General features: G+C 47.3%; 1 protein-coding gene across 3 annotated transcripts; it reads right to left on the reverse strand.

Moving 5' to 3' along the window:
• Nucleotides 1-1,554: 1,554 nt before the first annotated feature.
• dvl1a (dishevelled segment polarity protein 1a) lies at nucleotides 1,555-24,435 on the reverse strand. 3 transcript variants are annotated; one of them, XM_084680045.1, is made up of 16 exons: nucleotides 24,012-24,435; nucleotides 18,546-18,615; nucleotides 17,049-17,170; nucleotides 14,244-14,362; nucleotides 9,968-10,106; nucleotides 9,776-9,869; nucleotides 9,540-9,609; nucleotides 9,246-9,385; nucleotides 8,706-8,782; nucleotides 8,291-8,358; nucleotides 7,954-8,031; nucleotides 7,685-7,819; nucleotides 7,279-7,446; nucleotides 6,696-6,914; nucleotides 3,328-3,822; nucleotides 1,555-3,159 (listed from the first exon to the last, which is right to left on the reverse strand). In XM_084680045.1, the coding sequence occupies exons 1-16, from the start codon at nucleotides 24,179-24,181 to the stop codon at nucleotides 3,140-3,142; spliced, it is 2,184 nt and encodes a 727-aa protein (XP_084536171.1). In that variant the 5' UTR covers nucleotides 24,182-24,435; the 3' UTR covers nucleotides 1,555-3,139. The 3 variants fall into 3 exon arrangements, with proteins under 3 accessions (XP_084536171.1, XP_084536170.1, XP_084536172.1); XM_084680044.1 differs by having other exon boundaries at nucleotides 1,555-3,822; XM_084680046.1 differs by lacking the exons at nucleotides 14,244-14,362; nucleotides 17,049-17,170; nucleotides 18,546-18,615; nucleotides 24,012-24,435 and adding an exon at nucleotides 10,514-11,182 and having other exon boundaries at nucleotides 1,555-3,822.
• Between the last annotated feature and the right edge of the window lie 271 nt (nucleotides 24,436-24,706).

Below are 24,706 nucleotides of genomic sequence, written 5' to 3' on the forward strand. Positions count from 1 at the left end.
CATGACTTCTGCGAGCACAATATCGTTTAATTGATGAATCACCTTGTACATGATATTAGGACGTGTTTATCAGCTGTTTTTGTGTGTTTTTTTGGGTGCCGTCCCTGTAGAGGGACGTCCCTCTACAGATAATAATTAAACAGAAACAAAACAAAAAGTACAAAGGAGTCCCTTTCTTTGTTTCTTCGTTTGTTACAGTGTGTCTCCGATTACTATCAGGAAAGTCCAGGAGCTGTCTTGATCTTACACACTTTCTGGGAAAGCCATCTTTTAATTCCTGTATTTCCCCTTTCCGGAGATACTTTGCTCAACTGATTTGTATAATGGTTAATGATGAGTCAGCCACCCCTAGGTTGTAGGCTATGTAACCCCTTTGTCTCCTAGGGTGACCAGACGTCCGGTTTTCCGCTGTTGCGTGTGTGTCGTCCCCCGTCCCCCCCTCTCTCTTGTCATTAATCTTCTTCCTAACATCACAGAGGCGGCCATCCTGGCCACATCTACTTGAGCATAAGGGTATGATGGGACCCGTTCTGCTCAATACTATATCACTCTGCTTGATCATCAAGTCACAACACATCTCTTACCACCAATGCTATGCTGACAATCCTATATGTTTCTAACCTTTCTAGGTTTCTGACCTCCTGGTCAACTACAGAATCTAGACACCTCTGGATGGCATATCCTCACTGATGTTCTCCCACCACCTTTTTGCAATACATATACAGTGGCACCTGGGAAGATTTCAATGATATGCTTAAGATATGATAAAGTTGTTGTCTTGTCGCTGTACTGTATTTTATGTAATAGTTGGGCTAATGATACTGTTGAGATCCATTTGTAATGATTTTTTTAACAGAATGTTCCTTGGTACTAACCATAGTTGGAGGTTGGTCCATTGACCAACTTGACTGCAGTCAAGTGCTACTGTAAGCCATTGTGACGGCTAAGGAAGCTACAAAAGTTAATGCTGTGGGTTTTATTATAGCACAAGATACTCATACTGAAACTACGTCACTACCAACTCTCTGAAGACTTTCCAAAGGACCACCTCCCTCACACACAATGGTCAACACACTGCCTCTGTATTTAGACAAGGACAGACTGCTGTGGCTGAAGAAAGACGAGCTCTGAAGCAAACACGTCACAGTACGCACTAAAACCCTGCTACTCCCCCTCAGCATATAGCCTGTTCACAGCATCACTTCCTTCCACAACCTGCTCAGCACTTCCTCCCACACGTGAGTGTGGTGGAGTACCACGCAGCGCTTGTGCAGGGTCTCGGGCGCCTGTGTACGGTCTGTCTGGGTTATGTGAGAGTCACAGCTCGGCCCACTGGGAAAGTACAGCGGGGCTGGGTCCAAGTGTCGTCACCCAGAGGCGTATTTAGATACAAAGAGAGCTTACTACTAAACTTGATGGGGTAATCTCAAGCAGCGTTTGGGGAGATTCTATCAGAGCTGTGATCAGAATCTCCCCCAAAGCTGGTGGAGATTACCCCATCAAGTTTAGTAGTTCACACATAATAAACAAAGGCATTAAGACAAAACGTTTGTACATATATATTTTTTAATTCTTATATATAATAAATTTCTATGTACAATTTATCTCTCTTTTGTAAAGAAACAAAACAAAGGAGAAATCTTTGATTGCAAACAGTGTTTCATACTAAAGGGCCAGACAAAGATGAGAAAGTGCTGATATTCAACTGAGCGTGCTGCTACTTCTCCCCCATGTGGACAGAGCTGGTACAACACACCTAAATCAGCTCTGGGGCCAATCAGAGCTGGCAACTATTCAGTTCTATCATATGATTCTCAGAATTGAGGATTGGGGTTTCCCTTGTCATTCTCGAAAGTCACTTGATTACAGAACAATACTATACAGGATGAATCAATATCCAGGCCTGTTCACCCCAGCCCTTCCTGTCAGAGAAGTGGCAGGCTAGGAACACCACCAGTCACAAGACAATGCCATCCCTCTGATCTCTATGTCATCCCACCCATGTGTACAGGGAGCATGTATATAGCCATAGACACATGTGTATATGTCTATGTATATAGCTACTGTACCAGTGATCTCTGTTCCACTCGATACGTTCATGTTGAGTAATCCGACATGGTGGATGACCACTGTTTGCAATCCTGTTGGCATGTATCTCTGCCAACAGTGGGGTCTAATTGGTTCACAACATGCTACTGTTGTGGTAGTCAGGGTTACTGCAGTAATGATACATTCGACAAAGCACAGCTTGGACAGTGGACTGTGGTGATGGTCAATCCACTGGGTCACTAAAGGAGATGTCTGATTGTCTATGTGTCAGTCGGCCAATGAGAGACAGACAAGGTATGACACCATCAATTCAACATGATCACATAAATAACATCACAAAAAATCTCCAGTGTATGGATTTCTCTTTTAGACCATTGGCCACGAGGTAACCCTCAATTTCAAAATATGTAGCAAAATGAATTCTTGTTGTCTCCTTTAAAGCGGTCATGCAAATGATGCAGCCTAGTTGAGCTAAAGACTGGGCACGTTTCCTCCTTAACAACGTTGAGAAGATCCAGGCGCTGTCTAAGTGGCCAAGGCTAGCACTGACTAGTTGGCAGATGTGGCAGTATCCCAGGTCCCCCTGGCATACCGCATAAGCAAGAACGGCGGTCCGCTAGAGCTGCACTTTTGGTCTGAAGTGCCAAATAGTAGCAGAGGATGTGAAGGAGAAATACCAAGAGATCTGTCTCCAGTCCTGGGTCGACCCGGTCCAAAGCTGTTGCTCCGAGTCTGGGTCTGGGGGATTGAGATCCAGATCCAGCCAGCTAGGTCTGGTCCAACAGGAGATCATCCAGATAGAGTTCCCTCTCCTGGGCCTGTCTGTGTGGCAGCTCTTTAGAATCACCACATTGAATACCACTCACGGTTCACAAACTGTACACTTACTGTCACGTCAATACAAAAGAGCTGGGAGGGTTCTCCACACACACAGACAGAGGACCTGCGTGTGCGTGTCTGTGTGTGCGCGCATGTATGTATGAGGACTCTTGTGCTCTGGTTTCCCATCCTCCCTTTCTTGCACATCAGAGGGAGCAATGAGCTAGCGGTGGGTCGAGGGCCAGGGTCTACATTCTGAACACAGGGATAGTCAGTAGCAAAGAGATTTAACTAAGGGACAGAGGGAGAGAGAGAGAGAACAAAAGAGAGAGAAAAAGAATGAAAATGAGAGCGAGAGACAAAGAAAAACAGAGAGAGCAGGGCAGAGGGAATCGTTTGTGCTCGGCAAGTTTTCAAGGCACTGTCCTGTCTGTCACATGATGTCAACAAAGAACTCACAGGGGTTTCCCATGGCGTGCTGGAAGGACTGGCGGCTGGCGGTGAGTTCGGGGGGGACGGCAGCTAGCTCCCTCACTGGGGGGGCCCCAGGGGGGGTGCTGCTGCTGACGGACGTCTTGGGGGCGAGGCGTGCCAGGCAGTATGGGGGGGGTAGGCCAGGGGGGCCGTAGGAGGAGGCGTGGCTTCGCTCACTGTGGCCACAGGAGCCGGGCACGGGTTGGCTGAAGGGGGCGTGGCTATAGGAGAAGGGGGCTTGGATGTTTTTCGAGTGACAGTGACTCCTGTGAGACTGGGTGTGGCTGAAACCTGAGCGAGTGTGGCTGTGACTGGAGAGGGCATGGCTGTGATGACTGAGTTGGCTGGCAGACCTATCGCCACGCCTGACACCCCGCACGACTTGCTCTGATTCGCTGCAAGTGGACCTGTGGGTCTTCTCTTGAGGGGAGGAGCGCCTGCCTTTCCCTGCGCTGGGGTTGGAGCCGCTGCTTCGGCTTCCTGGGAGAGGGAGGAGGAGACAGGAACACAGACAGTTAACCCCCAGCCCACGTCTGCACACCTGTCATCACCATAACAACACCATCTGCAGCTCCAGCTCACCAGCTATGACTTACTGTTGCCATCTGTTGCTGACCTGGTAGTTAGTGTATCCTAGGTAGCAGACAGTCACACCTTAACAGTGGATTCTGAAAGCTTAGTGAAGCCCCACAAGCTCTTAATAAGGCCCACAACACACTGAGGTTACAGGTCGTATGACAGATGCTTACATGACAGATTTGCTTCGAGAAGACAGGTGAAACATCTTCAGGCCTCATATAGGGTCTATAAAGGCTTTAGAAGACATACTTCATATCAAGTGGAATGAGACTATATATATGTACATAAAACCCAAATCATTAAATATCAACAGCCAAAGGCAAGTGACTTCATCCCCATGGTAACAGGAAGCAGACATGAGACTGGTGATGTCATGTCTGGTGTACTAGTCAAGCCCACATACAGACTTCTCTGAGGTCCATACATTTAGAGTGTAATGTCATGATACACCTGCATCAAGGACACACCTCAATATTGGAAAACCCTGGATTGGTGATCAACGCAGACGGACTGGAAAATGATCTTGTACATTTTGATTGGGATTCTGTGTCATTCAGTCAACTGTTACTTTGTGAGATCACGATGCCAGTAATTCCACATTAATGATGTCATCCTGATAAAGGTCTACCACGACATTGTGAACCAACACATATTCCTGTCTCCTCTTTGGCATTGAGCCCTAGTACTGCGTATGGTGTATGATCGCCCCCTATCAGTGAGAATGATGAGTGCAAGCCTTGGCCTCAGTTGAATCATGCACCTCTCGGACTGAGACTCAGTACAGTACCAACACATGCCCAGAGGTGCACAAAGGGAGAATGGGCTGTCAGGAGAGTCACAAACAGCTGCAGCAACGGTATGGACACACACACACACATCAATGCAACTCGGTGGGAGAGGCATGGGAGGAGGAAAGAAAAACCTTGAAGCTATGTTAAGAGAGCAGTCCACAGAGGAAATAGAGAGAGAGAGAGAGAGAGAGAGAGAGAGAGAGAGAGAGAGAGAGAGAGAGAGAGGAGAGCAGTCCACAGAGAGGAGATAGAGAGAGGAGAGCAGTCCACAGAGAGGAGAGAGATAGATGAGAGCAGTCCACAGAGGAGAGAGAGATGTAGAGGAGAGCAGTCCACAGAGAGAGACAGAGAGAGAGGAGAGCAGTCCACAGAGAGGAGAGAGAGAGCAGTCCACAGAGAGGAGAGAGAAATAGATGAGAGCAGTCCACAGAGGAGAGAGAGAGAGAGAAAGAGAGAGATGTAGAGGAGAGCAGTCCACAGAGAGAGACAGAGAGAGAGGAAAGAGAGAGAGAAAGGAGAAAGACAGACAGAAATGAAATGAGAAGTGAGATGGAGGAAATGAAAGTTTTTGTGAGATAATCAGAATGACCAGAGAGATAGATATAGACAGAGAGAAACACATAGAGAGAGAGAGGAAGAGAGAGAGAAAGAGAGAGAGAAAGAGAGAGAGGAAGAGAGAGGTAAAGGAGGAGAGTGTTAGCTGTCTTACCGGTTCCCCCAGTGTCCTGGGACTACCTCCTCCTTCAGTCTACCGTTGCCCAGCAGAAACAGAGGGAACAACAGAGTTAAACACCTCCCAGTCCAGTCCAGCCTGGTCCAACCCAGATCAGCTTGGATCCATCAAACCTAGCCCAGCCAAGCCCTAGTCTGGCTCAGTTGAGTCCAGCCCGGTCTAGACTAACTCACCTAGTCTGACCCAGTCCAGCTGTGCCTGGTCTAGTGGATCCTAGCCTCCTCCAGCTGGGTGTAACCCAGACACTGTCCTTTCCAGCCTGCTCTGGGCCTACTGCATCACTGCTCACAGCAGTGATCTGATTGCACTGTGGGGACTTCCCCATGCATAATGCAGACAACTCTTTACACACACAGAAACACACGCACACTGATTCGCTGGCACTCTCGCTCCTGCTTACTTCCTCTTGCTCACTGTCACACTCCGTGGCATGCATGCACAGTAATGACAGCTACAGATGCCTGTCTCAAAATGGGAAATAAAACAACTACCAAGTTGGACTGGAGAGGATGCAAACGGGAGGTAACAGACAGGGCTGGGTGCTCCCTATTATTCTCTCTCTCTCTCTCCTCCAATCCCAAAGTTGCCAAATGGTTATGTGGACATCCATAAACAAAAACGAAAGCTGACGGAAATCAGGCAAGGACAATGGCTGAAGGATTCACTTGAAGGTGATTGCAACAAAAGATCGTACAGGAGAAGGAATGGAGCCTTTTCTACGATGTGATCACGATAACACGAGAGAAATGCTCATCTTTCATGCTGCCTACTTCTATCCCACATCCAGCAGAGGCCACTCTCCCCCAGACACAGTCTATCCACCATGCAGCAGCAAGACACAGCAACAACAGCAGCAGGTAGCAAATGAGACAAAAGATCATTCAGGAAGGATGGGGACCATTGGATCATATCAAGCTGGCAATCTGAGCTCAGCCAATAGGCTGGTCCGGTTCAGTGTGTACACACCCAGTACTGAAGAGTTTCCCGCTTGCTGCGCGACCCAAGATGCTCATGATTGACCTTGACGATACAAGATGATTTTAGACACTTTGACTAAGAACGGTGTGTTCATGTGCAACTAGCTACACAATGGGACCAAAAAATAAAGATCCAGGCACACAGGTTAGCACATACAGTAGTGTAGACTGTGTCACTGACTGGCATAAGATTTGGACCGGTAAGAGGTCAGCCAATGAGGTGTGATCCACTTATATCTGAACACTGAGGTTTAAAGACAAGGCCTCACTCACCCTCACTGTGTTGGCTGCCGGCACTGCCACTGTGGAAACTGTGGCAGGGGTCGGAGTATCCTGGGGGGAAGCCAGGGGGAGCGGAGGGGAAAGGGGGGTAGGGGAAGGGTTGACCTCCCAGGGGCCAGGGGTTGGTGGCTGGGGGAGGGAGGGGGGCCAAGGTGTCCTGTTCTGAGCCCCCACCACTGGAACCCTCGTTCAGGTTGAGTGACGCCATGTCTGGAGGAGAGAGAGAGAGAGAGAGAGAGAGAGAGAGAGAGAGAGAGAGAGAGAGAGAGAGAGAGAGAGAGAGAGAGAGAGAGAGAGAGAGAGAGAGAGAGAGAGAGAGAGAGAGAGAGAGAGAGAGAGAGAGAGAGAGAGAGAGAGAGAGAGAGAGAGAGAGAGAGAGAGAGAGAGAGAGAGAGAGAGAGAGAGAGAGAGAGAGAGAGAGAGAGAGAGAGAGAGAGAGAGAGAGAGGAGAGAGATTATATATCAGTAAATCCCCAGTTAAGGTGACATCCTAGGGTCAATGTAGCTGCCTCATAAACACCAGTAGTGGATGAAGCTGATGTATGCGGCGTGGAGGGGGTCGTGGCGTCAGTACTTTGGCAGAGGTCTCCGAAGGTGTAGTAGCACTGCTCAGAGAAGGTGATCTTGTTGACGGTGTGTCTCAGGTAGCCATGTTTGAGCAGACTGCTGGCGTACTTCCTGGCATCACGGCGGTCCTTGAAGCCCTCCACTCGGGAGTAGAGCCAGTCCACCACATCAGCACCTAACACACACACACACAATGTACGCCCCAATGACTTGACACAGTAATACATACAATAATACATACAATACCACCATCAGATACGTTGATATTGCACATTAGATACACTTGTATACAACAATAGTGTAGGGTACAAACGTTACGTCAACATCGTCAGCAATATCCTGTAGCTCATAGTCAGCCAAGTTTAGAAGTGGACAAGTGGAGATTTCTCTGTGCGATTCCCTTGACCTCTCACCAATGACAGCGTTGGAGATGGTGATCTTCAGCCACATCCTGTCCCGGATCTCCAGACCAGAGTCAGGCAGCTGCATCACCTTGACGATGGTCGCCATGTCTGTCTTACTGGCCGACAATGGCAAGTCGTCAAACTCTGAGCGAGGAGAGAGGTGACAGAGTCTGGATGAAGCATGTGGTTGACTCAGAGACATTGGGATATCCTGATATGGTGTGCTGTGCTATACAGTAGCTAGTGTGTGTGTGGTTGTGGTCGGGTTGTGGTCCTACCGTAGTGCGGGTAGGGCCCGGTGAGGGCGGTGGTGTGAGAGATCCAGGCTGCAGGGTCAATAGGTCTTACAGGCTCCGCTGAATAAACACACACAATAATACACCTGCACATTGTTTTCCAAAAGGTGTGTGTGGGGGGGGTTGGGGTTGTTTGGCGATGAGTTGTGTTCTTCTATTCTTCGTGTTTGTATGCATGTGCTCACATGCATGGGGGGGCGCAGAGGTCAGAGCATTTGACTACAGATCAAGAGGTTGCAGGTTCAAATCTCCCCTCTACTGGGATGTTGCTCTGGATCAATGTGTCTGTTCAATGAAAAGGAAAGGGCCTGTGTCTTACCTCTGGGGATCGTGAAGTAGCTACGTGGAGATGGATCCCAGCACTTGGCTACAGTAAGGCTGATAGGCCTGCAGCACAGAAACACTCGGTCAGTTTAAGAACAGGCTGACAACTGGACCCTTCAAGCACACAACTGTGTAGCTGCTGCCCAGCAGCCAAAGTAATCGGCTGGTTTAAACGGGTTTGAGGGGGATTATGGAGAAAATATATTCAGAATTATACTGCTGTCAATCACACTAAAACAGCTTAGATTGCCAACCAGTGGTTCATCCGGTACATTACGTCTACGAACTTTGAGCAGGGCAGACCCTATTCAAGCCGGGCCACACATAACTGAATCGTAATAAAAAACACTGCCTGTGAGTACTGTTTACTCCAGGCCAGTCAGCAGAAGCAGCCACAAGATTTTTCTTACCCGGTTTTAGACACGATCTCTCTGAGGATGCGGACAGCATCATCGTTGCTCATGTTCTCAAAGTTCACATCGTTCACCTGGGGGTTCACATGACACCAAGATCCATAAACATAAGTCACAAGGAAGGAATTCTTTAGAACTATCCTTTTGCTTTTTGGTGTGCTACAGTACAGTTGTTAATCTCCGGGGCACTGCAAGGCTTTTAGTCGCACGTAAAAGGCGAGTAAATCCTAAGCTGCTTTATATATTTAGGTTTTCCTACTTTATGCATGGGCAGAGAAACTACATGTTGGACCCTGGCATTGACAATAAACAACAAGCAGCCAGGGTTTGAGAGCAGCAGGGGTTCCAGCCACACAGATCAAAGAACACCAGCCACAGGAAGGAAAGGGAGAGGCAGAATAACAACATCCATACAACACAGTTACAGGGAGGCGAGGAGAACAGGCCAGGTCTGTTGTTGCTCCCTCAGCCGAGTGTGGAGTGTGCCCCTAGAGGGTGAGCAGGGTGTTGGGGATGGGAGAGCAAGGTGGAGCCCACCTGCAGGAGCATGTCTCCAGGTTCGATCCTGCCGTCTGCAGCCACGGCTCCGCCCTTCATGATGGAGCCGATGTAGATGCCGCCGTCGCCCCGGTCGTTGCTCTGGCCCACGATGCTGATACCCAGGAAGTTGTACTTCTCTGTCACACACACACACAGACACCAGACGAGAATCAGGTCACAGGAACAAATGAACTCAAAGGCTACGAAGCTAAGGGGTATCTAGGAATATATTTCCAACAATGTTTCCAGACACAAAGCGGTCCAGGGGAGAGAAGTAGGGTGAGCCCTTACCCATGTTGAGAGTGACAGTGATGATGTTGAGGCTCATAGTGGAGTCTGTGATGCTGCTGAAGGAAGAGGACTAGCACACAGACAGGCCAGTGAGACAGTCGTTCATTCAGAAAAATTCACAAACCTTAATACCACGTTCCATGCATGCTCTCTCTCTCCTGCGGTGATACATACACGCTACACACACACACACACATTCCCTCCTACTCCCGTGTCATCCAGCAGCAGTCTCTCACCCGGTCTATTTTGGCCACTTTGTGCCTCCGTCTGCGGCGTTTGTGTCTGCGCATCAGCTGAGAGGAGGAGCTCTGCTCTGTGGAGCTGCTGAGCCTGACAGGGAGGGGGAGAGGTCAGGGGGTCAGGTGGTCACCACAAACACATGACGGAAAGGATAGAGAGAGACAGAGGGTCATTGTCCTTCTACGTACCTGCTGGCATCCTCATCTTCCTCACTGTCGACGAAGGAGCTGGTCTCCAGCTCGCTGCTCATCACCGAGGCGCTGTCGTAGCCCATGGCCGAGTCCCGCGCAGTGCGCTCCGACTTGGAGTGGCCGTTGATACGAGGGACTGGAAGGACAACCAGAAACCACTTTATCATCAGAGGTCACCGTCAGACTCAGACAGAATAACTTCAGGGAGGGTGGAGAGATGAATTTGATGGGGAGAAAGATTAGAACGGGACAGTGACAAGAAATACATGTCACAAAACGGTACAGTTGGGGTCAAAAGGGCAGACAGAAAGAATAGTCAAACTAATTTGCTGAATTGATGGACTGCTAAAATGTCAAGATTATTACACAAAAAGAGGATTTTGGTTACATACGGAAATATTTATGTATCAAAACATTTTACTATAGCTAATGTATTTGTGGGATTTTTGTACTAACATAAAAACAACATTTTAATGGGTACACCTCGCCACCTAAAACAGTGTTCACCCATAATCTCCAAAACTCCCAACACCTATCCATCACCTTCCTTACAGTGGCAGGGGCGTGGCGCTTTCTCAGGGTAACAGCGGATTGGCTGGAAAGGTCTGCCCAGGCGTAGAGGGCGCGGCCGTGCCTGTGTTCTTCGTGTGCGACCGAAACATTCCAGTAATGTGGTAGTGCCCATTGCTACTGTACGTCAGCCCCAAGAGTGTTCTCACACACACATGCAAGCTCACTCTCATTCAAAAACCTAGACAGTCTCTCTCACACACACATTAGTAAAACTGAGTCGCTACAGCAGTTCTGCAGTGTACAGTAAGTACAGTATGGGTAGTACAGCCTGCTTGTTGTCCCCCAGCCCCAGACAGGGGTGAATGAGTCTTCCTGCCTAGAAACAGGGTGCTGACAGTCTCCTTATCTACAGCCAAGGTAGTGAGGAGACAGGGGGAGAGGAGAAATGCAGTGTGAACAGGAGATAACGAGACAGTCGCTCAACATCATCTTTCCTCCTCTCAGCTCAGTAGCAGACAATGCAGCAGGTGTGTTAAAGTACCCTGTTCTGTTTCATTAATGTCCTCTGCATGCCTGTGCACAGCTGTATTTGTTCAATATTGTCAAGATACAGTATTCAGCCATTGTCTCAATACAGCCCAATTTATAAACTACGTTGTGGACTATACAACACGTTAAAAACTACCTTCACTGTCCTTAAGGATCTATCCACCATTAAACAGATTGGATTGGAAGCTTTTCCTATTTCATCATTCTGATTCATATATGAATTATCCAAAGAGATTTAAAAAAAATGCCAGATGTCCACCATTTACCACCAATAGTAGCCTACTGAAGTACTTACTAAGGTGACAAAATATTGCTATTTTGAGATGCTAACTTTCATTGGCAGAAAACGGTGTATTGCCTTCGATAGCACAGATTGCTATTTATTGAAAATGACAAGACAAAGAAAATCTCAAAGGTAATCTCAACCGCTGTCACAAACGTGACAAACCATTGCCATAGGGATTTTCTAATCAATTAATTTAAATTAAAATATGCAAATTAAATAACATTTTTGAATAAAATGTATTCGATCGTTTCCCATGCAAACAATAGATTAAACAAATACAATTACTGTTTCTCAAATTCTTACCGCAATTGCAGCAGACGAACAGTCTAACCCCACACACTAACTGAACAAACTGAGACGGAGCTAAACTACAACAGTCACTCCTAACACGCGACACAACTATATCTGCTTTAATCCCCCCTTCGACCAATCAGATGACAGTTTCTCACAGCGTTGAGCTCGCACAGCAAAAAAAAAAAAATTCGGATGAGAAGCGATTTCATCCGTCACAGGTAACGATGCCATCATGTTGTTAGCTCAAGTCCTTTTCCATTACAGTTTACGGACACGAATTATAGAAGTTAATTTAACACAGTTTTTCAATTGTTTCAGAAAAATTACTTGCTTGATAATACCCGGATATGATATGTAAGATGTTACATTTACATACCTGACCAGTCAACATATATATTTTAAGTTTCAAATTTGAACAATATCATATGAATAACCTTTCAGTGTTACACTCGTCTTGGCATTGGTGTATGCACTTTGTCTGAGGTGTCAATTCACTTCTAACCTCAGTGCAGGTAGGAGGTAGAACGCCCGTAGACATGAAATATATCCTATCCCATAACTCCATGCTTCCCTTAGGGTCCTACACCTGTCCCCTCCTCTCACCCTCCTGTCACCCTACAATATTCACCTTTTCATTCTCAGACATTCTGCAGGAAAGGAGAGAACAAGGGATATGTTTACCAGAGCTGACACTTTGATTCAGCTTGCTCTGTTCTCAGTAAAACAGCTCGTATTCAGGCAGACACTGAGCACTTACCTGTGTCACAGACAAGACAGGGGAATTCCGGCCACCATGGCTGCAGGCAGGCAGGCTGCTACATGATGGCTGGGTCTCTGTACCCAAGCCACAAGGTGACCACCGTGACATTGTCATGAGCTCCAAGCAAACACAAGCTAATTCAATCTGATTCTATTGGGCAGAGTAAGCTATCTTTTATGAGCCATGAAGCTGCATGTTGATGAACAGGGACTATCCCCCGACGCTCTCATTTAATTAGAGCTAACAAACTAGCAGATGGAGGGAGGGGGGGAAATGGGCAAGCAATTATTAGTCCTTCAGCAGAGGATCTGCAAGCAACTATTTCTAGAGACATGGACAAGCACAGGGACCTGGCCTGACACATCTCTCATCACTCTCTGAACTCTGAACGATTGGAGAGAAAAAAGTGAAATGACACTGACAGCAGGGGAGTCAGCGAGCCTAACCCTAACCCTAACCCTAACCTTTCAGGCATTACATTGAAAGTGCTGCAAAATATAGGAGTTCACATGCACGCATGTTGAACATGCAAACACACATGCTCACTCGCTCACAAAGCACACACACACAATTCTTTCTCTTCGAACTATCTCAGACGAATGCTTCAGACTTTGCTGCTAATTGCGCCACGTACATTTATGAATATTGAGTTTAATGAGCCTGGAGAGCCGGATCCACACAGCCAGACTGGCTGAGATGAAGGGATCAGAGGAGGAGAGATGGAGATATTGGAGAGAGAGGGAGAGAGAGAGAGATAAAGAGCTGGCTCAGTTGTGAGCATGGAGGGGAAACAGAAACAGCAGGCTATGGAGGCTGCCTGTTTCTAGTGGAATGAGCTTCTGGCGGGCAGAGACTATCTGCCCTCAGCATCACCCAGCACCAGCAGAGGACTGAGAAAGACTGGGAGAATATTTTTTACGGGCAAGACATGAACAGTATTTTAAGTGTTGGTGGCAAAGTGTTGGTGGCTGTTCAGCAGTTCTCCGCTGCATTCTTTGTGAGTGGAGAAAGAAAGACGCTTCGTGTCTGACTGGCTACCCTTCTGACAATAGAATATCTGTGAGAGAGAGAAGTTCCCCTAAAGGAGGGCAGAGGAAGCCCCCCCTTCTCTTCCTCCTCCCCATCCCCCTCCTCTCTTTTACTCATCCAAAAAAGTGACCTTCATGGAGCTTTCTGTCGTCAGTGCCGGAGCACATCCGTGAAATAACAAATAAAGAATGCTGTTTGTTTCCAATCTTCCCAACTTTCCACATTAGACTGAAGTGCCCCATGTATTTACCACACTGTCTGTAAAGAAAGGTGTTTTGATACAGTGAATGTGAGGAGAATAGAGTATATTCAGTGATGTTTGCTTGTATTGATCCACAGTAGTATCCTCCCCGTAGTATCCTACCCAACAACTAAATAATATTCCATGCTGGTTCCACAGCAGCACGAGGTAAGAGACAGGAACTGCTTTCCTCTCGTATCCTCTGTATTTCACAACTCCAGAGTCATTCTACTGGAGTTCAACCATGAAGTGGAAACTCCCCTGGGCCATGAACCTGAGCCTCAGCCAGGAAACAGAGGTGGAGGACGAGAGAAGCCAAGCCTGCAGCAGTCTTGGTCATATGGCACAACTGGGCTCCGATTCCACTTACCTGCCACAAGCAGATGGATGCTTGTCCTGTTCTCACACAGCTCCTGTATTGTATGTACTGTATGTACTGTGCTTCTCTCCTGCATAGCTGTCTGAACTACCATGTACTGTCTGGTGCTTGGGAGGCATACTTGTCCAGGGGAGTGTGGTGAGCAGACGTGCATGGAGGCTATGGGGTGTGATGGTGACGGGACAGGCTGGGTTTCGTTGTGAGGACCCAGCGGTGACTCACTCTCTGTCTCTCGTGCTCTTCGTCGTGCTCGCTCTCTCTCCCGCTCTCTACGGTGGCTCAGAAGGGACTCTGTACCCGTCTCTGTGTCCAGTCCGTCACGACTGCTTACCGCGTTGGCACTGAAAAACACACAGAATCAAATTACTTTACCTGGACAGACAATGGAACACACACACATGACAACCAGCAGCTAATAATTATGTATATTCTATACCCAAGACAGTCACAGTCTCTCTATAGGTACAATAAATCTGTCTGTCATGAGATCTGTTTGGAGGGAGGACAACCTCAGGGTTAAATCCGTTTCAAATTCAGCCTCCCCAGGCCAAAAGGCCAGCTTCATTGTCGTGTGGTATGTGATGTGTTTTTCACTAAGGGCTATTAATGACCATATAGCCTGAGAGATGCTTTCCGTGTCCAACACTGGCATTAATGAGTCTTTTTGAAAGCCCAGATGGTGCCTCTGGCATGGTGGATCGAGGGCTAAGAGAGAGAGATAAAGAGAAAGAGAGAGAGGGAAAGGGGGAGACTGGTAGAGCAGGTGTGGGCTGAGCAGGGCAGGGCTGGGCAGGGCTGGGGGGGGGGTGTCTGCAGAGCTGCAGGACTGCAGGGTGTTGCGAGGGAGGGCCAGGCAAACTGGGGCCTCGGGCTGCAGGGTCAGGTTAGAGAGAGCCTACAGGCACCAGGGAAACTTGAAGCTGGTGAGAACACAACTCAACCAAGCCTGCCACACACACATCCACGCACACACTTTGGCGTGCACAATGTAACCAAACCTGTCACACAAGCACGTGGACACACTCCGGATTGCACACACAGAAACAGTAAACCCATGTTCAAAAGGAATGTCCTTCACACGTGGGCGCACCTACACACACACACACCTCGTCACCAGGCTTAAAAAACTGCAGTTTAATTTGCCTTCAGGGAAAAGCGTGAATGACGAATGCAAATCAGACTACGCGAGGACAAGCTGCTGTGTCTGCAGTGTTCACTCAAGGCAACAACATACCCAACAAGGCAGAATGGTGTTTCCGTATCAGTCTAATGATACATCAGAGCTGTTCCAGTACAGAACACTGCATACAGGCAAACAGAGTGATGACCCAGCGGCCTCTACTCCAGATGCAGGTCCCAGGGGCTGTGGCAGCTCCGTACAGAGGTGTACTGGTTGAGGTTGGTGGTGCAGGCCGTGCGTAGTCATGGCTACAACTGTGGTGACTGTCTGTGTGTTGGTGGCTGCAGTCTAGCTAGGCAGGGGGTCTGTTGTTCCTGTGGGAGATTATAAAGGGGAGGGCCTAGTATAGGGAGGGAGGGGCTGGAGCTGTGAACACCCCCCCTCCCCTCCCCTTTCACTTCCCCTTTCAACTCCCCTCTGCCGCTGCCGTCCATCCCCCCCTTCTGGGAAACAGAGACGGGTGCTTTTAATGTCCGTTAATCCGGATTACCGTGCAGAAGCACATCAATTCTGCTCGCTCTCAGCACTGAACACCTATTCTGTCCCTCGTCAAACACGGCCATTCACAAGGGATGGATACATGAAATACATGAATACACCACAATAAGAAATGGAACTGGTAATAATATTCAGTTTATTTACAGAGGCAGGGTGAGGGTGGGAGACAAGCTTTATTTCAGAGAGCCACGCCTTATATACGGAATTCACAATAACAATTTCTCAGAAAAAAATACTGCCTGTCTGGTTCAAATAGGGAGAGAGAGAGACCAGGAGAATAAAAAGAGGAGAGGGAGGGGACAGTGCGCTATGAGGAAGCTGGCTACTCCAAGTCTGACCACAGGGTGGCAGTAGATACAGCAGGAAAAGAGGAGAAGGAACAATACAATCATCAGGCAAACTGACAGGCGAGCAGCAGGGAGCAGTCCACAGAGGGTCAGAACGAGCCAGCATGTCAAACTGGGGATGAAGACATCCAGAGACATGACAGATTGCATGTTCTCAATATAGAGTGCAGCAGTGCGCACTCTGCAGCTGTAATGGCAACAACCCCAGCTCCCTGCCCCCCTGCCCCCCTGCTGCACAGCTCCGTAGTCATATAGCCTCACAGCCCTGGAGCCATAGCTCCCTGCTATATTTAGCTTAGGGCCTTCCTTTAACAAATGCAGTGAGAATCTCTAATACATCTGTTTGAAGCTGAAGTCTGGGCTTGCAGAAGGGTCAAGCGGGCTGCAGTCCTCCCTGTATGGAGCTCTGAGCTGGCCCTGTAACACTTCACATTGTGGGGCCACATATCTCGTTATTAACGGCGAACTGTCAATGGGTGCTTTTAGTGGATGAATACAATGGCATGCTTTCAATGGCAGCGTTTCCAAAGATGTTTATGCTATCATGACTATTTCTGGAGCAGTACTGGGAGGGTATGCATCATGGGGATGCTTACATAGATGAGCGGACTAACACGTTGCCGTACGCCTGACTAAACAGCCATTTCATGTACAGTACTTGAGAGGTAACATGAACACATGGCATATGAACACGTGTGTACAACATAGACATCCACACATCCACACACAGTCGCACGGGGGGGCACACAAACACACACAAGCCTTCCATGTGCGTTGGGCCCCTGAGTGAGATGAGTCTCTCTGATGAGCTCTCCAAAGTCTGATTAGCGCATATGGCTCGCGGTGAATTAAAAAGGTCAGCCGGTGCACAGGCTCTCGTGTGCACGTGTTGGGGGTCTGTGCAATTGTGTGTGCACTGTTGTGCAATTGTGGGTGAAATCATGTGTATATGGAACAGCACATTTGATGTCATAACAGAGCACACACCACCAGTGTACTTACTGAAAGGAGGGGGGGCGCGAGTCGCCGATGCCCCCTGTTCTTTCCAGGGGAGGGGGCAGCTCTGGATGGCTCTCTGTACACTGGGACCCCCCATCTGAGTGGGAGCTCTCTGCCAGGACCAGCTGAGAGACAGAGACAGAGAGAGAGAGAGAGAGAGAGAGAGAGAGAGAGAGAGAGAGAGAGAGAGAGAGAGAGAGAGAGAGAGAGAGAGAGAGAGAGAGAGAGAGAGAGAGAGAGAGAGAGAGAGAGAGACATAGATAGACACATAATCAACAAAAGAAACAAAACACGACGCAGCGGAGCGACGAAAGCAAACCAATTGAGCCGCATCAGCAGATGAAGGCACACAAGACACAGTCGTCACAGGGACAGCCCAGAGTCAGAAAGCAAGAGGCATCCCTGAGCTCCGACCAGACCAGGCCACAGAGACGGACAGATCCCCAGGCCAGAGAGGAGGAGAGGACGGCGGTGGAGGGCCCGGGGACTGGCTGGTGGCGATGCGTAAACAACTTGAGAAACAGTGGGATCGCGGCAGAGCACACTGCTTTCACTCGGCTGAGTGTGAGCACAAAGGCTTATGTAAAATGCCCCATAGATACAGCTGCTCCGCTTTCATCTCCGGCAGGATAATGAGAGCTAAAGGAACACGCCGTAGGGACACCCTGGTAACAGCCAGACATGATTAAGACTCACAAACTACAAATGGCAGACACTATCCCCACAATGTTTCAAACCGCAATTCGTAATTCAATACCTGTGTGTTTAAACTTCAATGGGCCCTACAAGAGGAGCTGGCGATGCATGGCGATGGGCTGTCTTTCTGCTTCAGCGCCCATGTATACATGGCTGTGTGTGTTTCTGTATGTGCTGATACACAGTGCTCTTACATAACAGTGTGAAAATACCATCCCTCCCCGTACCACGGAGGTCTATAATTCATGGGTGTGGTATGTGGAGCCTGTCACAGTCATCAGTGTAACACTGCTCAGAGCCTTCTGCCTCTGTGGCCTGTCAAAATACATGACACCAACACGTGTACCTTCTGCATGCCAGGCTGGTGATACACAGCTGTTTCAATCATCATAGACTCCTATGTGGATGATGATGTACACCGCGGTGTGATGTGTGGCTTTTAAAAGCAGTCATGGAGGGTCAGGACTGCCTGCCATTATGAGAGTGTTCCCTGAGCCGAACACCTCCTCACGGCCGGCCTCACACCTGTATAGTGCACTGAGTGGCTCAGCACTGAGCTGGAGCTGAAGAGTCCTTGTGCAGGGTTGTGGAGGCGTGATATCATGATCTCCAGCTGGATTACATGTCCGTGGTGGAACGCTCCAGGTATCTTTAGATAGAGCTGAGCCAGCGCGGCCAGGAGCCAGGGGGATGGGAGGGGGGGGAGCCAGCGGAGAGGGGCCGTAGGATAGAGCGAGAGGGGGTAGGCTGATGGCCAGGAGATGGGGGGGGGGTAGGGATACAACATTCATCACAGTTACTCACCCAGGATACCACTCTCCCATTGAAGCAGGGCAGCTTGGCGTTGTCATCGGAAATCTCCTCTTTGACAACCCTGCAGGACAGACAGACAGACCCAGTCAGTTTACAAAGTCGTTGCTCACTCACCACTTCTCCATTTAGCCCGGGTAAATATCATTCAAGTGTAAGGGTCCACTGAAAGAAGGCTAAATTCTTACTGAACAGACTCCTGTTTAGTAAGAACTTTCCAGTTTGATTTCATGTTTCTTAGTTGGCACCTTTGGTGTTGTTGAGACAGCCATTTTTATCCTCCATCGGTGGATTTACAGCCTCTAGTCAAAACGAGCAGACTAACATGATGGTGCTGCAGACCAAGTCAATGAAAGGACACACCTCCATGAATAGCTGTGAACATGCAGTCTAAATGCAAACCCATGTGTGTGTATGCTTGTGTTCAGCTTGCCTATAAAAAGCAGCCCTGCTTGATTTAACAGCCTCGTGTTGCAATATGAAGACACGCACACACACAATCAGCATTAACAGAGCTCTCATCTGATGGCCTCGACACTCCTTATCACATCCCTCAGACGAGGACTGCGTTGTCGTGATAATCTGGTGACGGGTCCGAGGAGCGGATCTCTGACACGGATGATCCGGTTGAGAGAGTGTGTGCTGGCGTGAAAAGGGGGACAGCAGCGAGACGAGGTGAGGAGTCGAGGAGTATTAATAGAGTGATGGAGTGAGGGAGCCTCCCTCTCTGTGTACGTCTCACACTGTAAATTCCCTACAGAAATACCACCCAGTTACCCTCCGACCCCACAGGACACAGTTCAGCAGGAACCTGTCAGTAGCCCACACCTGCTAGGCTCTGGTCACATACATCAGGCAGAGGAAGCTTTACACACTACTGTGTGTGTGCCTATGTGTGTGTGTGTGTGTGTGTGTGTGTGTGTGTGTGTGTGTGTGTGTGTGTGTGTGTGTGTGTGTGTGTGTGTGTGTGTGTGCATGTATAATTGGGAAGAGGCAAACTGGCTAATTGTAGAAACTGAATGGTTTGAATAGGCCTTTTGTTTGCTGCAGGGGTTTGCAATCTGGACGTGAAATAGGAGAGAAAGAATGACAAAGAGGAAAGATAGAGAGAGAGTGAGGAACATAGAACTTGAGGATGAAAACTTTCAGAAGTTTGAACCTAGTGAGTTTCTGAAACTGCTGTTCCCTAGATTTATGGATTTTCCCTTCAGGCTTTGCCAGAGGTTCTTCCTCACATGACTGCCCAGGCTGTGTGTGTTGTTGCAGGGCTGCTGTGAACAGGGAGTGGTGGACAGGCAGAGATAACACAGTCTTGTAGTTGGAGCTGACTTGTGCTGAGAATGCTCTGGCCCACTCCACCTTACAGAGGAAGAACGGGGTGTGACTCGGGTTGCTGGTTGTTAGGTAGGAAGTGTTTGCATCCTCTCTCTCTAGTCACATGACCAACTGTAAGGTAACTTGTGAGGATGTGGGAGTGGTCAATACAAACAAATACAGGCCTTCGTTTCAAGACTGAGAGAAACTATGTGTTTGGATTCAATATGTCCAAAACCCAGTAATGTAAGACTTCATATTAATATATTTTCTAAATATTTTACCTATAAATGGTCAAGAATTTGGTTATTTTAACTCCAATAAGAATCATTGGCAACTGTCCTTCTCTGTTAAAAACATCAAGATCCAAAGGAATCCAAATTCACATCCAAGAAAAACCCATGACGTCTTCAGAGCCCAGCTCAGCCTGATGCATCCACTCTTTTAAAGTTCAATCTGATGTGAGGGGCATTCATATTTGTTAAACTCCCAGGTTCACAATGACACGGACAAATCCACGCACATCCACCCACGGCCACACAGTGGCTGGGTCACTAGGTGACTTACACAGGGCAGCGTTTAAAGAGACATGTGTCTGGACTTCTGTCACAACCTTCCAGTCTTAAAGCTGGCAGCTTAAATGGGTCTTAACAGATTTGACCGGATAATGACACAAGATTTAGAGGGGGATTGCTGCATACTGTACTGGTGGGCCTCCGCACGGTGGGGATTACAACTGTTTATTTATGCTCTGAGGCAGAGGAGAGCTAGTTAGAAGATGGTCCATTGAGCCCAGAGCAGGGGGCAGGACAGGGGAATGCAGCAGTTTGGGGTCCAGGGACTTCCCTCCCCTGAGGAGAAAAGACTGACACAAAGAGGACCAAAATAATGATGACATAAGCAAATGACGAGGCATAGATGCAGAACGGTCGTTCCTAGCCATTTGCCATTAGCCTTTGTCCATTCCTTGAAAATCTCAGGTACAGAAGATGATGACAGTTTTAATACCGGTTCTTGTGTCAAACCCTGCATACTGCAGAGGCGAGGCAGAGTGGAGCAGTTTCACTACTGTAAACACATAACCAAATGAAGATCCGTTATCCTTCAATAGCAGAATCATGTATCCTCCTTTACTAAGACAAACGACACGGATCATACATAGCTCATTTCAGGCTTCCTCTTCATCTCTGTGAACTTCAAAAGAACAAACAACTGCCATTTGAGGAAACCTAAAAGCTATCAAAAAGACCAGCCTTTTGCAATCTACAGAAAAGGAGTGAAATCCAATGTCATTTTTTTCTCTTCAGTTTATCTGCAAGAGAATTTTCTATATTTTTTTCCAGGCCCAACAATGTCCCCTCTCCTCTAAAGGCAGTCTAATAGTGTGATGTAAAATATAACAACCCCTGTTTATATCCTTTCCTTCACTACATGAATGGCAATCATTAAATTATATTACAGGCTATAATGCTACAAACCAGCCACACATCTACTGAGCCAGAGAGTGGACAAACAGTACATAAAACATGATTTGTGGTTTACCTTTAAACATCATCAGCCCTAATCTAGTGTTGAAACCGAATACGTAGGGAACAGCTCTCTCTCTTTCACAACAGGAGGTCTACTATAGAAGGCCTTGCTCTGACTGTTGATTTACATATCAAACACCGTCTGTAACTGCAAGCGATTTATTGGTTTTCCTCTGTGTGGAGGAGTCTTATTCCTCCCTGGCTAATTCTCCATCCGCCATGCTGTCTGTGTCTGTGCAGTATGATATGACAGCCATGGCTACCTCAAAGATCGACTGTTCTCTGTCTCTCTTTGTTTGCTTCCCTTCCAAATTGAGCTCAAAGAATTAACTGGTTTAATTATCTGACTGGGAAGCCCAATTATCTTCCTTCTTGAGACTTACAGATATGTAACGAAAATAAATCAAACCTACCAACAGCAGTGACCCTGTCCATCTGCACAACAAATCAACATAAACTAGCCAATGGGTAGACTTCATGACAGCTTCCCAGCTGTTTTTTTGCACACCCATTGACCACCATGCCGATAATGCAAATACACCATGAGGCCATGGCTCCGTGTTCTGGGCCACAAACGTACAGTAGATGCTGTGTTTTTTTCAATAATGTTCCTGTGAATCACCTGACGCCCTGATAGCAGCAAAGCCCTGGTCCATGCCAGAAGGACACAGAGCAGACAGGCACTGCTAGGGACAGCACACAGCACAATGCACACTCAGTCCTACTGAGGAAACCTTGTTCTCTCTCCTACACAAGGTCAGAGGGAATGTATCAGACGCAGACTCATGCCTGCGGAGACACACACAGACACACACACAGACACACACACAGACACACACACACAGACACACACACAGACACACACAGGCTGCTGCCTGATTCCTTGTATCTGTGTTGTCATTCCATGCTGAATTGGGAGGCTGTGCTATACAGAGAAAAGACCTGAAAGGAAGCTACCTACAGGTTGCAAGTCTGTCCATTAACATATCTGGTCTTATCAACAATGAAGAATAATTATGAACTCAAACTAAAAGAGGGAAGTATTCAAAACAGTTAAGTTGAGTCTAGCTGAGTTGCATTTGTGCCAGGTGTAGCCTACTGGCTTGGTCTTTGCATGTGAGACATGATACAAGTTGACTTCTGGCCCAGAACTATTAGAGATGTCTTTGTGAATGTGTGGGTGGAGCAAGGAGAGAGAGAGGGCAACCTTCCTTGGGTCAAACACACTATTAACATGACCATGACTGTATTGCCACCTCCCTACTGGCTGATTAAGAGAGTAAAAAAATGCATCCATGATGAGTCCATAATAACAAACACAGCCAACAACATAACAATTCATTTTCATTTCAATTTGTTCAAAGGAAATCTATAGATCTATTGAATAAACATAAAACCTCTGACCAGATAGTCTAGACTGGACTGTATTCTCCCACTGTCCACTCACGGGACAATAGAGACGCTGTGAAATCGATGACGTTCGTAAACAGTAGCCATATCATTCATCAAGTTACATACAAAACCAATTCCGGATATTGGACAGTTATTTATTTTAGTCCGACAACATGTCATTATCTAGAAACGATCGTCATTCTGACACCCCTATGCAGGCCGTCAAGCCACGGTGTTCGCTTCTATATGGGAGTGCTCGTCTTGCGGGCAGCCATGTTTCTACTCGGGGTATTCAGCTGATTCGAGGCCTGCAGTCGCAGGACTAAACGTCAACATAAATGACAGTACCCCAGCTACGGACAAGTGGGTTATATCTTTGTTCTTATAAATGAAACGCCATTGTGGTAACATTGTAACTACATAACATACATTGCATGTCAGATATAAGATCTACCTTTGTGTGTGTGTAAATGTGTGGGTGTTACTGAAGATGTGCGCGCGCGTGCGTGTGGACACGAGAGGGATGCATGCTCCCCTACTGTGAAAATGCAATCCAATTGGGTATCAAGCGTATTGGACAGGATTATTGTACTATCCTATTAAAATGCAACCTCTACGGTAAAGTTTGCGTTATGCAGCCTAGGCTAAATATAAGCCTAAAACTAAAGCGACGCCGTGACTTTCTTTAAATGCATAGTTGAGTTATTTATGTTAAAATAAGGTTAGCCTACGTTTTCTCCTGATCTCTTTATTCCCCTTCCATTAATAGATGCGGACTCCTGCAGTACACAAAGGCACCCTGAAAACCTGTCTGGCAATTATCAGTTGCACATCGATTTAGAACTTGCAAGATCCATCGCAAGCATGTTGAGATTTTTACATGACATGAACTAATGCCAGAGGCTACACGTTTGGCATTAGTGTATTTAAAAGGATATCAAGCAATGTAAATGTCTGCTACAGGAGAGAATGGTGATGGGATGTTTATGTCACAGTCCGAACTTCAAAGGATTCAGCTACAGTACCCCAATGCGCATTGGATACAATGAACAGGTGCAAGGCATGGAATCAGACATGGCACACTTTGGCGTCATGTTACAATATCACAACCTTTTTTGTCAAATCAAGGCATGCTTGTACCGGTAAGGTTAGCCACAAAAGGGTTAGGCAACATATATCCCACCAATAACAACAGAAGTAGAAAATGCATCCGTATCGCACTTACCCAAAATCCTGGTCCATGGATTTAAAGAAGAATTTGTAGCTATTGACTGGACGATTGTTGAGCACATTTTTGAAATCTGCTAAAGTGACTTTTTCAGGAGAAACGGATAGTTTAACTAAATAAGGAGTCTCCTCCTCATCAATATGGTATATTATTTTTGTTTCCGCCATGAGACTAAGGGTTGGACAATCATTGACACGGGAAAGGAACGAGCATAATAAATAGGTTATTAACTATCTACGAAATGAGGTTAAAGCCACCGTGACAACATTAATAAACATAACTGTATACTTCACGTTGTAAAATAAATAGCCTGGAATTAGACAAAATAAGCGAAAATCCAGACATAATCGCGTTGTAAGTGACTGTATTCCTGCTTCAATGTGTCTCGGTACGGTGGCTCTCTCGGCACTAAAACAGGAAGGGACGGTCCACATCCTTGCGATAGAGTTTGGAATACTGTATTTTCCATTTTCCAAATTTGTCGGACAGTGCTGTCATCTAGTGGTCTATTTGGGTTATAGAGCTAGTGTTTGGTTAATTGTGTGACAGGATGTTCCATGAGAAGGGTTTGCGATAAAGTAGCCTACATCTGCTTGAGCACTATTTACTTTTTCGGTAAAAATAGTATACACGCTTGACCTACATGGTGAACAACAGAGTACATTCAACAAACAGAACATTTAACCTCTGTT

The sequence above is a fragment of the Hypomesus nipponensis genome, chromosome 18, assembly GCF_054491055.1.
Source record: "Hypomesus nipponensis isolate SF chromosome 18, ASM5449105v1, whole genome shotgun sequence".
Lineage (NCBI taxonomy): Eukaryota > Metazoa > Chordata > Actinopteri > Osmeriformes > Osmeridae > Hypomesus > Hypomesus nipponensis.